Here is a 14894-nt window from a genome sequence, read left to right on the forward strand (position 1 = left end):
TCGCTATATTATTATGAGCAGAAGCGTAACTCATCAATCCGTCTCTCGTCTGCTTTATATTACCAGTTGGGGACTCAGCGGCGAAGGCTTTCGGTATTACATTCCAAGATGGGGACCAGGTATAGACCACTCCGCTCTGCCCCTCCGGAAGCGCTTGCCACTTTCAGCGCCGTCGCTGAATAGGAATATGTCTGACATGTCTCCAGGGAAGCGGTAGACAAATCTTATTTCACACCAATTCGGGCATTTTCGAGATTCTCTGGCGTTACTTGTGAATATTAGTCCCAAATATTTCACCAGCGTGCACAGAGGAATATTTCTTGCTTCTTCGGGACACCGGGTACGGCAAGCTACGGGGGTACCTGGAGCTTTCGTTCCGGCCTGGGTCGGTTTAGAATCCCATCTTTCGAGCAGAGCTTTAGCAACTAGGAACATACGCCAAGGGCTCCTTACAGATTATGACCGAGTAAACCCCCAGTTGAGTTGATGTATCGATGTTCTATCCCAAGAAGCTATCCAGTGTGCCCGCAAGCGTCCCGCAATCGATGACTGAACACATGATGACAATCCGAGGTGCGGGCCAAGAACTAACAACCGGTTCTACATAATATACGACTGGAAAATCTATCACCGTCCCCCAAAGCCGAGACCCTCCCTAGAACAATATTGACGTGTCCGTGAACCCCAGGAGCCCCGTGAGCCCCAGGAGCCACCCCCTCGCCCCCCTCACATAGAGTAAGAAACAACCTCAAACCCCCGAATCGATCTCATTCACAAACTCCTGACCACTGAAAACCGCTCAGTCATGACACGTCTCCGCCAGCGAGGAAGGGATCTTGAGCTGCTGGATCTTCTCCGGGTGTTCCTAGACCATTTCTCCGTCAGTAGCTATCATCACCACCCAGCGAACCCCACCGGCATTCACAAACAAAACAAGAGACGTACAATGATATTCAACGACAACCCAATGCTAACATGGTACGACATGTGACAATGCAGCGGCCACACACCGGGGTTATCCAGCACCCACTCCAGGACGACGAACGCGGGGTTCTCGGGGGTGCCCGCCTGCATCATCTGCGTGTCGCGGCGCTGCGGATTCGCCGGGTTGACGATGACGCCGTCCCACGTGCCGCGGCCCTCGGCCAGGACCCAGAAGTTGTGGCCGTGCAGGTGGAGCGGGTGGTGCATCGGGTAGATGTTACTGAACACCAGGCGGACGCTGGCGTTGGCGCCGGAGTTGTAGGCGTTGGCGTTGGCGTAGTAGGGGGCGGAGAAGTTGCCCGTGCGGCCCAGGAGGAGGAGCGGGGCGTTGTAGTTGGCGCGGAAGGTCGCGTTGTTCATGTAGAAGAGGTAGTGGCCTGTGGCGTTCTGGGCGAGGTTGATCTCGATGGTTTCGGTGGTGGAGGGGGTGTCCGGTGGGGGGAGGGGGTGGTAGGGCACGGTCTGGTGGAGGGGGTCCCCGGCGCAGTTGTTGCTTTGCCACACCGCTGTGCTGGTGGTGTTGGGCCAGGTGGCTGGGTCGGCGTCCTCGTAGTAGATCGCTGCGGTCACGGTGGGGTAGCTGGCGGTCGAGTTGAGGCAGTCCATGTCGATGGAGGCTCGCAGCCAGTAGGCATCGCGGGGGCGGCCGGTGGCCTTAACGAGGACGTCGGTGCGTTGTCCGGCGCCGAGGGTGACGACGTCCGTGTTGTAGGGCTTGACCGGGATGAAGTCGTTCGCGATCACGGTCATCGCATGGCCGTCGATGCTGATCTTCTGGTTGGCGTTGGATCCGGTGTTCAACAACCTGAGACGGTGGACTTTGCCGCTCTGGAAGCTGAAGCGAGAGAGACTGGCGCCGGGGCTGCAGTCCGTGCCGCTGCAGTTGTAGATGCCGCGACCGTTGATCAGGTTGTTGTCCACATTCGGGATGACTGGTGGGCGGGAGAAGATCTCCAACAGGTTCGACCAGTAGTCGTGGTGGTGGTATTCTGAGATCATGATGGGTCCGAGGTCGTAGTCGTAGTTGACGTGGTTGGGGCCGTGGATGATCACCGGGCCATAGACGCCGTCGGTCAATTGGGCGCTGTAGTGGGAATGATACCAGCCAGTCCCGTATTGATCAGCCTGGAAGGTGTAGGTGAAACTGGACCGAGGCACGATGGGACACTGCGTGACGCCAGGTACTCCGTCCTCCCAAGGGGTTCCTTTCTGCGTGATTCCATGCCAGTGCATGGCCAGGCCTTCTTCTGTTCCGGTTGTGATCATGTTATTCACCGTCACGGAGATTGTATCACCCCAATTGGCTTCGATCGTTGGCCCCGGGAATTGGCCGTTGATCAGCATGGCGCTTTTCCTGTATCCATCTGGTGCGGTGATGTCGCGCATGACTGTGAAGTTGTAATGCCGCGTTACTCCGGTATCCGGGGGAGGTCCCAAAGGGGAGACGTCTCGCCATGGTGGGTACTGCGTTACCCCCTGAGTTGAATCAGTGAGTCGTTTGTGTTGGGGACGCTGGTGTCAAACTCATCATACCTCGTCCTTGATGAAAGGGGGAAGATACTTGGTAGGTAGGGTACCATATGGATATCGGCCTTGGGGGAGATTGAAGTCAGCACACGCCAGTCGGAGAGCAAGCGACAGAAAACATTGAAGCGGGACAGGTGTCGGGTTTGATTCTTACTGTTCTCTTCGCTAGTGTTACAAGCAGCACTGATGGCTGTTGCACCACGAAGGAAAAAGGGTAACCAAGGCACCATGGTAAGTCGCACAAAACGTGGTCTCCGAAATCAGGGCTAGCAGTGATGGACCGAAAAGGGTAAGTATCATACTATCTCAAACTTCCTGAAGAACGTACACGCGACTATTTATTCTCCGATATAAAGGTATTTCCTCAGAAGAAGCCATACTCACCGACGCATTAGTCAAGATTGTCTCGCATTGTCAATGTTTACATCTCTAAACACAGTTTGTTTGTTGCGATATTGCTTTTCATGATGAAAGACATTGCTTATTGTCATGGGTTCAAGATTCGTGGGTAAGGGAAAGCCTGACGATAGACTAGACTAACAGGATCATGGCAATCGGGGACTGTAGAATTGTCGGTTGCTTCTTGGTCGCCGATCAAGCTTCCAATTGAGACAACCGTCTATAGGAGTGTGATTCGACGCCATTCAAGCTCCATCTAAGAAGGCTGCAGAAGTGTTTTGAAGAGAGCTGAGAGTACACACCCTGGCAGACACAGCATTAGCTCTGGATGCGGCCCGGCTTGCCCAAGGCAGCTTGCAAATTGTTTGGCCCCAAGATGTAATCAGCTTGAAAGAAAGCGATCCTGCCCTAGGATGGGCCTGCCAATTCTTTCGGAGTACTCCGTATGTACAAGACATTTGTGCCCGAACAGGCCGTCCCGGTGCTTCGGTCTCAAGCAGAGTGGCTTGGCACTTTGGCGTCGGACTTGCCCAGTCGGAAAATTGATTTGGATGTTTAAATCACCTTGGAGACGAGGGTCCTTGCTTCAAGGTCTCACAAGTCTTCCTATCTGGTTGCCCGTGCAACTTCATCACATGGCCTCCTGTGCCACCTTGACTCGGCCGGAACCCCAGGTCATACAACTGCGAGTGATGATGCCTGAGAAGTTTTTTCTTCGGCGCTTATTAGCACTGGGAACTTCTATTCTCGATGTTCGACATGGATTAAACTCTTTTTGATTATGTATGTTTTCTATGTGATTCGCATATTCATCCGGGGTCTAGCCAACCCACCTCTATCGACCAAGGCTGGTTGAATGCCCACATAATGCTTGTCTGGATGGAAATTCTAGTCTGGCTCGGAAATCTATAATTCACAATAAAAAGCATGGCACTGAGTCCTGGTCCAGTCCCATCTGCATCAATCACCCCGAGAACTAACTTCCTGATATAGCCAGTCCCTCCAACCCTGATCGCTGAGGATCGATCTGACCCGAGCCTCCAGCCACTCTGTATTTCCCCAGAACCCCCAAGAGGCCTGAAATCTGCACCAGTCCACGAGTGCCGTCTCCCAGTGTCGTCGAAATGTCTCCCACGGATACATGTCCGACACCTGACCCTGGAGGAGCCGCGCGCGATACCCCTCCAGCAGGCTTCTCTCCCCATCCTGCATCGGCAACACCTCAGGCAGATAATCCTCGTCCTCGACCAGCATGTCGAGCGGGACCGAGCATGTGAACAACTTGGCGAGATCGCACACCCCGAGGCCCAGCCCGACGTACTGGAAGTCAAAGAACGCGACGCGCTCCCCACTGTCCGACGTGAACAGGTTCTCCGACTTCACGTCCCCATGAATATAGGACTCCATCAGCCTCCCAGAGGGCGTCAACACCAACGCCACCATCTCAGCCACAGACATGGAAAATCCTCCCGGTGCGCTGCACAGCGCCTCGGACCACTCCGAGTCGGTATCATCGACAAGAGAAGCATACTCTTTCCGCCGGGTAGCAAGGTACGTATACCCACCATTCAGCCACAACCCGCTACCACCTTTTTCCTTCCTGCTCTGCGTGCGCCTCCTCGCTTCCTCAAGCGGCGGCAGCACCAATTCATCCCTGCTACCCGGCAACAACGCCCACGAGCGACCGTGGAACCCAGCCAGCCACCCCAGCGCCGCGCGCACCTGCGTACTGCTCAGGGAACTCCTCTTGCCCCCAGCCACCGGGTAGGCGGGCCGCAGATCCACCATGACGGTGGCCATGAGCCCCCGGAGCTCGTCCTCGCCAGGCTTACCGGCCATGTCGCGGGTCGAGGCCAGACACTGGGCCACGCCGATCTCGTCGCCCAGCCGCGGCACCACCTCGCTGTAGAAGCACTGCTCGACCTCGTAGCTCAGCATCTTGCGCAGGTGGCCCTCATCCTCGGTGCCGGCTTTCTTGCTGGGTGGGGAGATGAGCTTTAGGATGAGCGGGAAGGTGGCCCCTGTACTTTTCGACTTCACCCCGCAGAGCTGGGCGAGATGGGCGGCGGCCTCGGGGGTGATGGCGCGGGCGGAGACGGCGCAGATGTGGCCGTAGCCTGCCCACAGCGTTTGGAGGGTGGAACACGAGACGAGCTCGAGCGAGTGCCAGGCGAGCATAATGCTGGCGACACGCGAGGGTGAGGGCGTCATTCTGGCTAGCCCGGTTGGATGAGCTGACGATGGCGCCGCAAGATGTATGGATGTTTTTGTTGATATTGCTCTAGTTTCAGTTGGGTAGGAATTGAGAGACGATCGATGCGATCGTGGTGGAGCTGTAACGTTAGTGGCTAATAGAGCTGCATTGCTTAGGTGAGTAGTACTTTAGCCTACAGATAATTGGACAAGACTCGGATTATGCAGCACAACCTGTGTCAGCGGTGCTGTTTGCTTGGTCTGTGTAGCTCACAGGTAGCGGAAGCACTAATCCCTATCTGGACTAGCCACACTTACTCGGTTGTCTATCATGGTAACATTACAAAGCTAGGTAAGTTACTATTTCAGCATATCTCTGCGAAGACGATTGTCCACTTATATATCAGCTTTTAGACAAAGGTTTTAAGTTGCGGCACATGTATGCCGTGAGATTCTGGGTTATCATAGAAGTAGCATTTGAACACGATTTACTCTCAGTCAGACAATCATTTTGAAGGTAAAAAACAGCTAGATACCAGCTTTGTTTCCGCGTCCTAGGGCGGCTTCTACCAACGTAGGTACCCAATACCCAGGTCCTGAATCAGAATCATGGCTCAGATCCCAATGGATTGCCAGATCTGGCGGCAAGACAGAGCCAATATCACCGCCAGGAATTCGAATGTTGAGAACTCCCTCTTCATCCTTCTTCTCAATAATGGGCTCAGGTTCAAGCTTCCCGTCCATTGTGTTACGGGCAAAAGATGTTATCATTTGCAGCAAAGTAACACATCTGTGCAAGCTTGATTTTTGAGAATCTCCTATTGCTCCAGGTCCTCTCGCATGTCTAGGACTCGAATTTCTTCAACCTCCCAGCGTTGTGACATGCGAGCAAGAAGTTGAGAATATGTCTGATCCACAGCCGCTGGTGCATCTGTTGTTGCAGTACCCTGAAGTCGAGTCTTTTGGCAGAACGTGTCTTCAGGTCAAAATTGCGCACTGGAAAATATGGCAATCGCACTCATCAATTTCCAAAGCACTTGAACTAACAATTCAGGGTAAAAAGCAGCATCAGTCCAGATCAGGTGCTTAATCAGAGCGCAATTCAAGAATTGACCGATAAAGCTTCACTACGCTAACATATCCAGGTGGTAGAAAAGACCAAGTATGTTAACCTCATTTTCATTCAAGGTGATGGAGACTAGATATAGGTTAAACTAGTGAAGACCAAAAAGAAATAGCTAGATGGACAAAACTCAATGTCTAAATGGTTGGAACACTGATGAAATTCTTGCTGTCGAACTTTCCCACCAAAGCGGGTGACGAGCCTTCTTGCTCACGAAAAGGACTCCTCACGCATTTCTAAGTAGTACAATAGGCTGCACTAATGTTATGATCGTCGGATATAAAAGTTACCGTATCGAGTATAACGAACCGGTGAGCTAGCATGTTAGCTTAGGAGAAACTGTCTGTCCGACATGCTGACCCTTGAGTTCGAAATGTGACAAGCAATCCCATCCCAACATCTCACCACAAAGTTTCTGTCGGCTGCCTGATTAACCAAACATATATATAGATAAGCATGCTCATTTCGACTGGGACTCGCAATCAAATTACTTCGGTCTTCGATCTGGGCACACTGTATGTTCTTCGATTTCATCTAAAATCCTTGCTGTTATTCTTGCCCATCCGTTTAAAGCTGAAGTGACAGCACCTATGTCGGTATGGTCGCAAGATAATCATCTTCCTTGCGGATACTGAAGTCTATCATAGCGCACTCTATCCTTCGATCTCTCAAGCGTAACAGTCACGGAACTTGTAACAGTTCCAAATGTGGCTCCCAATTGCTATCTTTGCCGGCGTCCATCGAGCGAAGAGACCACTCGGCAATCGAACCGCAACGGTAACGCAGGACGTCTATACTGGAAATGCCACCCCTGTGGCAAGTTTCTTGGCTTTGTTGATAATCGAGGCAATGACCCAGCAAACCCACCATGTCACTGTGGGACTCCCAGCAAGCGGCAGATAGCTGGATGGCGGCGAAGAACATCGCGTGGTCTTCACTTCGTTTGTCGACAGGGACGTTGTGGTTTCTATGAACCGTGCCGAGATTCTGATGGTACTCATCTGACCGTCGAGTCCGATGAGCTTCTTGACCTATTAATTGGACTTCGTATTGTCTAGTAACTGCTTTTATACTTCATAGTGAGGGTTGAGCAAGGCTGTTCGAGGTTCAGTACCTAACACGACAGATGTTCCGAACTTTGATCTGCATGTAAACCTTATATCTGTATTTCGAGTTGGAGCGTGGATCTTGAATATATATGGTAAACCTACTCTGTACTTCAGACGACACATCTCTTTTATTCCGGCGTAACAAGTGATAAATCAGAAACTCAATCTTTGGATTATACTGTCCTTTCGGTTATTGATTTGTTTTCAGGATGTCCGACACGTGTTCTTTGCAGGCTTGACCAAAAGCGGGGTTCCGGCCTTGGACTTCCAAGGGCAGACTTGTGGCCTTTCCGCTTTAATCCTTCTAATAGATACATGAACGCATTTTAAACAGGTTTCACCAAACGGGATCTCGCTTGGAGCGTTATCACGAACATCCTAGATCTTTCTAGCCATGCATGGGAATGCCCTCGCTCAGACATCCGGCCACGCTAAGCCCAAAGCATTTACTGCTTTTTGCAATGCTCCTTGGTCCCAATTTGTTTCCAGGAGGACAGCACCGATAATAGCTTCGACCGTTGTCGCCATCAGCTTGTCGGCGATATAATTACCCTGCGAGGGGTTTTTGACAATGTACTGATCAAAACCCAGCTCAAACCCCCGCTGGGCAAGGTTCGTATTACCGGCGATTCGGGAGACGACTTGATTGATTCGTTCTGCACCATACGCAAATTTAGTAAAACTGACTCAAATATTATTGGAGGAGTATTACTTGCATACCACGGCTTGCGTTCCTAGCACGGCCTTGCGTTTGTAGGAAAAGTTGAAGGGCTGAATCTCCAATAAGAGCTAGGTCCTTGTTACCATCTCTGTTGACGGCGCCGGCAGCCATAAATGCTTCGTGAATCAGTAATGGCTTATCAAATGTAACGCCTAACCGTTTCTGGATAGAAACAACAAGTTCGCTGCCATGGTTGGCCATGTTGCTAGGGTTTGGGATGGAGATCACGGGAAACTCGCGAATGCGATTCTTTGGATCAACAGGTGAAAATATATAGCACATCAACGCAGTCCTCGAAAGACATCTCAAGTGCATCATCATGCTTGTTTTTAACGTCTGTCCCTCTGAGCGGGGTATGTGGCTTTTACAGGTCATGTGAATTCAACAACCAGACCATTCCTATTTTGGTGGTTAAAGCAACAAACCTGCTTAACTTCCTAACCTGGCAGTACTTTTATTACGATCCCCCGGCAGACCGCACTAAATTTCTAACGCGCATTTTAAGATGCTTAGCCTGGCTTATCTCTCTTCCCATTACATGAGCATGTTTTACCTAGCTTAAAAGGTTGAACATTTGCTGGCAACGACAGGATTTATTCCGTGCTTGGGATGATACTAATCCCTGTTCTGAAAAGTAGCTCTCTCGCCGACGAATAGTGTAGACGGACCCCAAGAGAGCTAACGTTGCAGCAGAGAAAACCAATAACCCAATGACAAATCCAGCGACTACAGCTGTCAGACGACCTATTTAGGACGTTTCTGTCCAGATGAGGTACATCGCGAACCTGTGCTGCACGACGTGAAGAGCCATGCATACGTGCTACGTGCAACCTCCCGCGGATTCGGGGTTCAAAAGGCCAGGGGTCGGTTCCTCGATGCGAAGCAGTGAGCAGGGCATTTTTGTCGGACTAACCCACATCTGGGAGACTTACTTTGCATAACGGCCAGAATTTCATCAAGGCTACTAGATTGTCTTCAGCCTAAAAAATGGGGGAGGATCGACCGCAATGACTGGTAAGTGAATAACTCAGTCAAATCAAAAGTCCGGAAGAATGCAATATCTGTGTCTTTCCTTTTTTTCCTGATTCGGTTCCTTCATTTCAAGCCAGTTTTCCTCTGTTTTGCGAATGAGCTTTGTGGATAGTCGACAACACTCATGCATGCCATGCTCCTTGCTTTCGTCTTGGCGTCAACTCGAAGAGGCTCATCTAGACTGAGGAGGCTAGATAAGACAAATTTAATGCCAAGGATCCCTGAGTACTGGTGGCCAGAGTCGACTATATATACAAGTGGCTAGTTTCTTTCTAGAAGATCTTTAATTTCATTTTCTACTTGATTCATTGATTCTGAAAAGATTCATCAATTCCTTACATGCTGCGAATATGGTCCTCAGAGAATTTAAATCCAGAGCTCTGGATAGTCTATGTACTGAGGAGCAACTTGATCTCTTGAACTCGATTGACACCCTTCGATCCCAGGGCATTAGCCATTTCGTGTCTCTACCGCAAATCATCGTGTGTGGCGACCAGTCATCAGGGAAGAGCTCTGTGCTGGAGGCTATTTCAGGAGTATCCTTTCCTGTCAAAAGCAATCTCTGTACACGATTCCCGACAGAGCTTGTGCTCCGCCAGGACGCCAACGTCGGAGTCAGAGTGTCGATCGTACCTCATCACTCGCGCAGCGAATCCGAGCAACGATCACTGGGGAGCTTTTGTGAGGAGCTTGATGGCTTCGATGGGCTTCCTGAACTGATCGATAATGCCAAAGCTGCGATGGGTATATCCACCCATGGCAAAGCATTCTCGAACGATCTATTACGGGTTGAGGTGTCAGGGCCTGACAGGCCGCATCTGACCATCGTCGATCTTCCAGGACTCATTCACTCTGAGACTAAACAACAATCTGCTGCTGATGTTCAGTTGGTCCAAGATGTGGTTCAGTCCTACATGAAAGAACCACGAAGCATTATATTAGCAGTAATCTCGGCGAAGAATGACTACGCCAACCAGATCGTGCTCCGGCTGGCAAGGGAAGCTGATAAATCGGGCAATCGAACCCTAGGGGTCATCACAAAGCCCGATACTTTGGTCGCAACCTCAGAGAGCGAACGGATGTTCATATCACTAGCGAGAAATCGGGACGTGGAATTCCGGCTGGGTTGGCATACGCTTCGGAACATGGACAGTGACCAGGGGACTGGGACCCTCGCCGAACGCGATCAAAAGGAGCGGGAATTCTTTTCCAGGGGAGCCTGGGCGGAGCTGCCAGCATCGTTGGTTGGGATATCCTCGCTGCGAACCCGCCTCAGCAAGTTACTACTGCGACAGATTGCGGCCGAGCTTCCAAGTCTTATCGAGGAGATTGAAGCAACGGAGGACGAATGCACGCTGCAATTGAGGAAGCTCGGTGAGCCGCGGGCCACTCTTGATGAGCAAAAAGTCTACCTGATAAACATCAGCCAATCTTTTCAATCCCTGATCAAGGCTGCTGTGGACGGCACCTACAACGAGACGTTCTTCGAAGATAATCAATCCACGACGGGACGTCACAAGCGGCTTCGCGCTGTGATCCAGAATTTGAACGAGGCCTTTGCGGATCGTCTCAATAGACGAGGAAACTACCGCAAAATCACAGACAATGACAGCCAATTGGAGCCCTTCACTCAAACGCAGGTCTCAGTTACTCGAGGCGGCTTCATCGATCACATTCAGGAGCTTATGAGGCAGACACGAGGACGGGAGCTACCCGGCACGTTTAATCTTATGATTGTCGGGGAATTATTCCTGGAACAATGTCGTCCTTGGGAGGTTATAACACGCGAGCATATTCTCACCACCTGGCGTGCAGCTCAAAGGTTTTTGTCGCTCCTAGTAGGTCATATCTCGGATGAAGGGACTTCGATTGTTCTTTTTGCTGAAGTCATCTCACCTGCACTGGACCAACTGCGGGAGATCTTGATCAAAAGATGTGAAGAGCTTCTCGAAACCCATCAAAAAAGCCATCCTATCACCTACAACCACTATTTCACGGAAACACTGCAGAAGATCCGTGCTAGTAGACAGCAGAACGAGATGACCGGCCTCATCGAGCGGTACTTTGGAGTTGACGATCTACAGACGCTACGCAGCCTCGATGGAGTATACTGCCTACAGGATCTTCTTGACTCACTTCTCCAGTGCCGTGAGCCAGATATGATGAGACTAGCTTCGACTGAAGCTTTGGATTGCATGCTTGCTTACTACAAGGTACGGCAAAGTGCTTCTTTATCCCTGTTTTGCCCATCTGATCAATCTTTATTTTCCTCAGGTGGCATTGAAACGATTTATCGACGACGTCGCGGTGGAAGTAGTAGAGGTCAAGCTGATTCAGTCCCTGGCTTCCATCTTCACACCCGTCAAGGTATTTGAAATGAAGCATACATTGGTGTCGCGCATCGCCGGCGAGTCTGAGGAAACTCGTACACTTCGGGAGCAATTGAACCGAAACAAACAAATCCTCAGAAATGGCTTGGAAACATGTCGAAGATTTGTTGGTAATCGTGGCATAGACCCTCAGAAGGTCAAAGATACGCAGCCTTTTGAGGAGCAGTCTTGGGACAGTCGTGATGCTTTGCTGCAGCTTCAGTCTGCGGGTTTTGATGTCTCCGATGCTCGTGCAAGCCCGGAGAATGAAGATTCTGAGGTCCAACGCGAAGGAGACCAAAGCCTCGGCGAACCGCCTGCGATGCTCACTTCTGACCCTGAGGGTGAAGATCTGAAGGAAGAGGAGTATGACAAATCTCCAGGAGCTCCTTTGAATATGGACTACGAGCAGGCGTCACCCGAAGCTTCCACGCAATGGTATTACCGCTATGGGCAAGGAGAGTCAAAGAAGAAAAGCAAGGGTAAGAAGGGCAGGCATTGAGTATTGTTTCATTTTCTTGTTCAGTTGTTCGAGTGGTCGGTCCTATAGTCTGGTATCCAGCCGCAACGCTTCATCTGGCGCCTTAGTTCTACCTTCAATATTATCCTTTGCTCCTTTTGTGGCAGAATAAGGATTCTCGATGCGCGTAGGCGGAGTAGGCGGGGGTCTGTGAGCGGGCTGGACCGGGCCGCGCCCGTGACAGCGAGTCGCCAAGGCAATGTCCTTTTTTCAACCCCTTCTCGTGGCGTCTTACTGGCGGAAAGGATCATACCCGTATTTGCCATTCATTTCCGTACTGTACCAAGTGGATGTAGTAATCAATCAATTATACTTGGCTGCACCTGGTTTCCCTCCACAGGTTCTGTTACCATCAAATACACCACGCTTTCCTGGAAGTTATGAGTGAGTTTGGAGACAATATCGATCCCGAAACTTGAATCCAACGTAACTGTCTATCCATTTGAATGGCATGACAAAGGAAGGTAGGTGATCGCAATGCTCTTACGCCGGACGGTTTAGGTGGTCATTGTTGGCTTCGGGCTGCCGCCACTAGTTTTGTACATCATGAAGAATATCTTCTCCCCTGACCGGCAGTGAACCGTCTTCTGAACTGGTATCAGCCGTAAGCCCTTCGCGCAGAAGTCATTCATGTATGCTATGCAAAATACGAAGGCCTCTTTCTCCGAGTGGGGTTAGGTTAAACAGATACTGTGGAATCAGGCGACAACGCTTTGGCGCTTAACACCAAACGTTCCAACAGGTCAATACGGACCACTCACACCCCACGCAACCATTTGCCAGACAGAAAGTAGTTCACGGCAGGATTTAAGAAACCTTGCAGGTCCGCTCAAGGTGACTTAAGTTGTCGATGATCACCTTAAACAGTTTCTCGCACTGATAGGGAGCATTGTCAATTAGGCATCCAATGCTGTGTGGTTGACCCCTTTTGAACGATACTTCAGTCTTTTTGTATCACTTCTCAGTGATGAAAAAGGAAAACAAGAGATATTATGCAGTATACTCCGGACGGGTTGCGGAAGCTACGATATTCTCCTCTTGGTAATTCGAATTCGGGCAGGATACAAAACCCCCACTGATCTTTAATTCCAGGGCAGATGCACATCCGCATATTACTGGCTATGATTCAACCTTCAAGGGCTTCGCAACTCTACCTGAAGCCCAGAAGTATCTGGAGGCCAAGGGAATAGACAAGCCTAGATTGGTGATTCGCGAAAGCTCTAAAGAGACACGTACTCGATTCTCTCGAGGGAAATTTTATGCAGTGGCCCTTGGTCGAAAACCAGGTGTGTATCTCTCCTGGGAGTACGTATTCCATGACCCTGAAAGATCAAGTCAGGTCACTCACAAGCATCAAATCAGGGATGCCGAATCGCAAGTCAATGGGTATCCGCATGCATGTTACAAGCGCTTCACGACACATGCTCAAGCACAAGACTTCATTAGCAACTGGAAGGAATCTGATGCAGATGTTCGTCGGAGAGATGAGGTCACTGAACCAGCAAGCTGCCTCAGGCCGATTGACTTGAAGTCAAGTTTCCATGATCTCCAGCCTCGCCAGAGAGAGGACCTCAGCGAATGGATCATCACCGGAATGAGGAACTTTCACATTGCAGAAAGTAAGGAAGACAAGCTTTAGGAACTGGATTCTGGAGTAGAACAAAAATAAATACAAGGCAATTGCATCAACACGTTCGCACATCCGCACTAGAGCCCCAAGAGCCGATTGGCTGTCCCCGCGAGATCAGCAAGCCCACCTTAGTAATTCTGCCAATACCCTTTCGAGACTGAAAGTTGATGGAACCTATGTTCTCCCTTTAACCGACTGTCTCAAAGAGATTTCGAAACTGGACGAGTCAACATGCAAATTACGAGATGGAAGATTAGTAGTATAGAACGTACAATGCCCGCACCTTATAAGGTTGGTGCCAGTAAAGCAGTGGCACATGCACCTTGACAGATTCCAAAGGCACCATTACAGGCTAAAACGGATGCTGGCGCAGTAGCCCCAAGAGTTGCTCCCCAAGTGAAGCCTGCTGCTGCGTAGCAAGCTGTGACCACAGATGCGCAGCCGGCTTGGCAAATCCCGTATGCTGCCGGTCCAGCCTGAACATGGCATACCAAAAGGCCGGTGCAGATAGCGGGAAGTAACCTCTTCATGGTGTCACTGTCGGAGTAAGCAGCCGAGGAGGGGCAATGACCGTCCAATTGTATGTTGGGAGCTGGCCAGCTCTAAGCTTGCAGTATTGGACTGAGCTCCTCTGATTGTGGTATGAAAAATAAAAACAACGATCAATCTTACTAACAAGAGTATCAAACGTGAGGATAAGAAGGAAAGAAGGAGGCATGAAAGGGCCTCGTCTTCGCATTTATGCCAACCCTATACATGCCTCAGGCATTTGCGGCGCAGTCTCATAACCCCGCCCAACAGGCGAGACAGCCTCGTCAGCTCGAGAGTAGCAGCTCGGAGGGGGTGGGATGACTAGATTTTCATAAACGCCAACCGTAAGAATTGCAGGGATGAACTTATGCGGGACACACAGCTCGAGTGGAGTCGTAGCAAGTGTTGGCACTCTGACCCCCCTCGCGCTAATTTCTGCCCCCTTCCGCGCTAATAGTCTGTAGGATAATTTTATTGGGCAGTAGCCTACGAGTAGACAAAGTAAAATGTAATGATTGGCATACCTTGTCTGAGGCTGTTTTAGCTCAACTCAGTAGGCCGACCTTCTCCTTCGCCCGACAATGAGAGGACTTTCCTTTGTTATGGATAGCATTTCTCCCGAGCCAACAGAAAAGAACCTTTTAGGCACCAGCTTAGCCCGTTGTCAGCACCGCGGGTGAGCATTGTACAAACTTTGTATACTCTTGGGAAATAGGCTAGTCGGCCAATAGAAACAGTCATTGGTAACAGCTGGAG

At 50.5% G+C, this 14894-nt stretch overlaps 5 protein-coding genes across 5 annotated transcripts; 1 reads left to right on the forward strand and 4 right to left on the reverse strand.

The window, feature by feature from the left end:
- Positions 1–799: 799 nt before the first annotated feature.
- Positions 800–2741, reverse strand: BO66DRAFT_456342 (uncharacterized protein; the record flags this gene model as incomplete). The annotated part of the gene is made up of 4 exons (XM_025652133.1): positions 800–865; positions 946–2460; positions 2518–2576; positions 2666–2741. 4 exons carry the CDS (start codon positions 2739–2741, stop codon positions 800–802), a joined length of 1716 nt encoding a protein of 571 aa, XP_025501798.1.
- A 971-nt stretch (positions 2742–3712) lies between these two features.
- On the reverse strand, positions 3713–5201 carry BO66DRAFT_353866 (uncharacterized protein). The gene has a single exon (XM_025644815.1). The coding sequence runs from the start codon at positions 5119–5121 to the stop codon at positions 3871–3873; it is 1251 nt and encodes a 416-aa protein (XP_025501799.1). The 5' UTR covers positions 5122–5201; the 3' UTR covers positions 3713–3870.
- A 2280-nt stretch (positions 5202–7481) lies between these two features.
- Positions 7482–8375, reverse strand: BO66DRAFT_393428 (ribonuclease III domain-containing protein). The gene is made up of 2 exons (XM_025647759.1): positions 8056–8375; positions 7482–7991 (listed from the first exon to the last, which is right to left on the reverse strand). Exons 1-2 carry the CDS (start codon positions 8255–8257, stop codon positions 7750–7752), a joined length of 444 nt encoding a protein of 147 aa, XP_025501800.1. The 5' UTR covers positions 8258–8375; the 3' UTR covers positions 7482–7749.
- Positions 8376–9438: 1063 nt separating this feature from the next.
- BO66DRAFT_403414 (uncharacterized protein) lies at positions 9439–13616 on the forward strand (the record flags this gene model as incomplete). The annotated part of the gene is made up of 4 exons (XM_025648862.1): positions 9439–11301; positions 11363–11939; positions 12922–13018; positions 13070–13616. 4 exons carry the CDS (start codon positions 9439–9441, stop codon positions 13614–13616), a joined length of 3084 nt encoding a protein of 1027 aa, XP_025501801.1.
- Positions 13617–13699: 83 nt separating this feature from the next.
- On the reverse strand, positions 13700–14514 carry BO66DRAFT_137353 (uncharacterized protein). Its single transcript, XM_025642028.1, has one exon. The coding sequence runs from the start codon at positions 14135–14137 to the stop codon at positions 13892–13894; it is 246 nt and encodes an 81-aa protein (XP_025501802.1). The 5' UTR covers positions 14138–14514; the 3' UTR covers positions 13700–13891.
- Positions 14515–14894: the final 380 nt, after the last annotated feature.

The sequence above is a fragment of the Aspergillus aculeatinus genome (assembly GCF_003184765.1).
Source record: "Aspergillus aculeatinus CBS 121060 unplaced genomic scaffold BO66scaffold_38, whole genome shotgun sequence".
NCBI lineage: Eukaryota > Fungi > Ascomycota > Eurotiomycetes > Eurotiales > Aspergillaceae > Aspergillus > Aspergillus aculeatinus.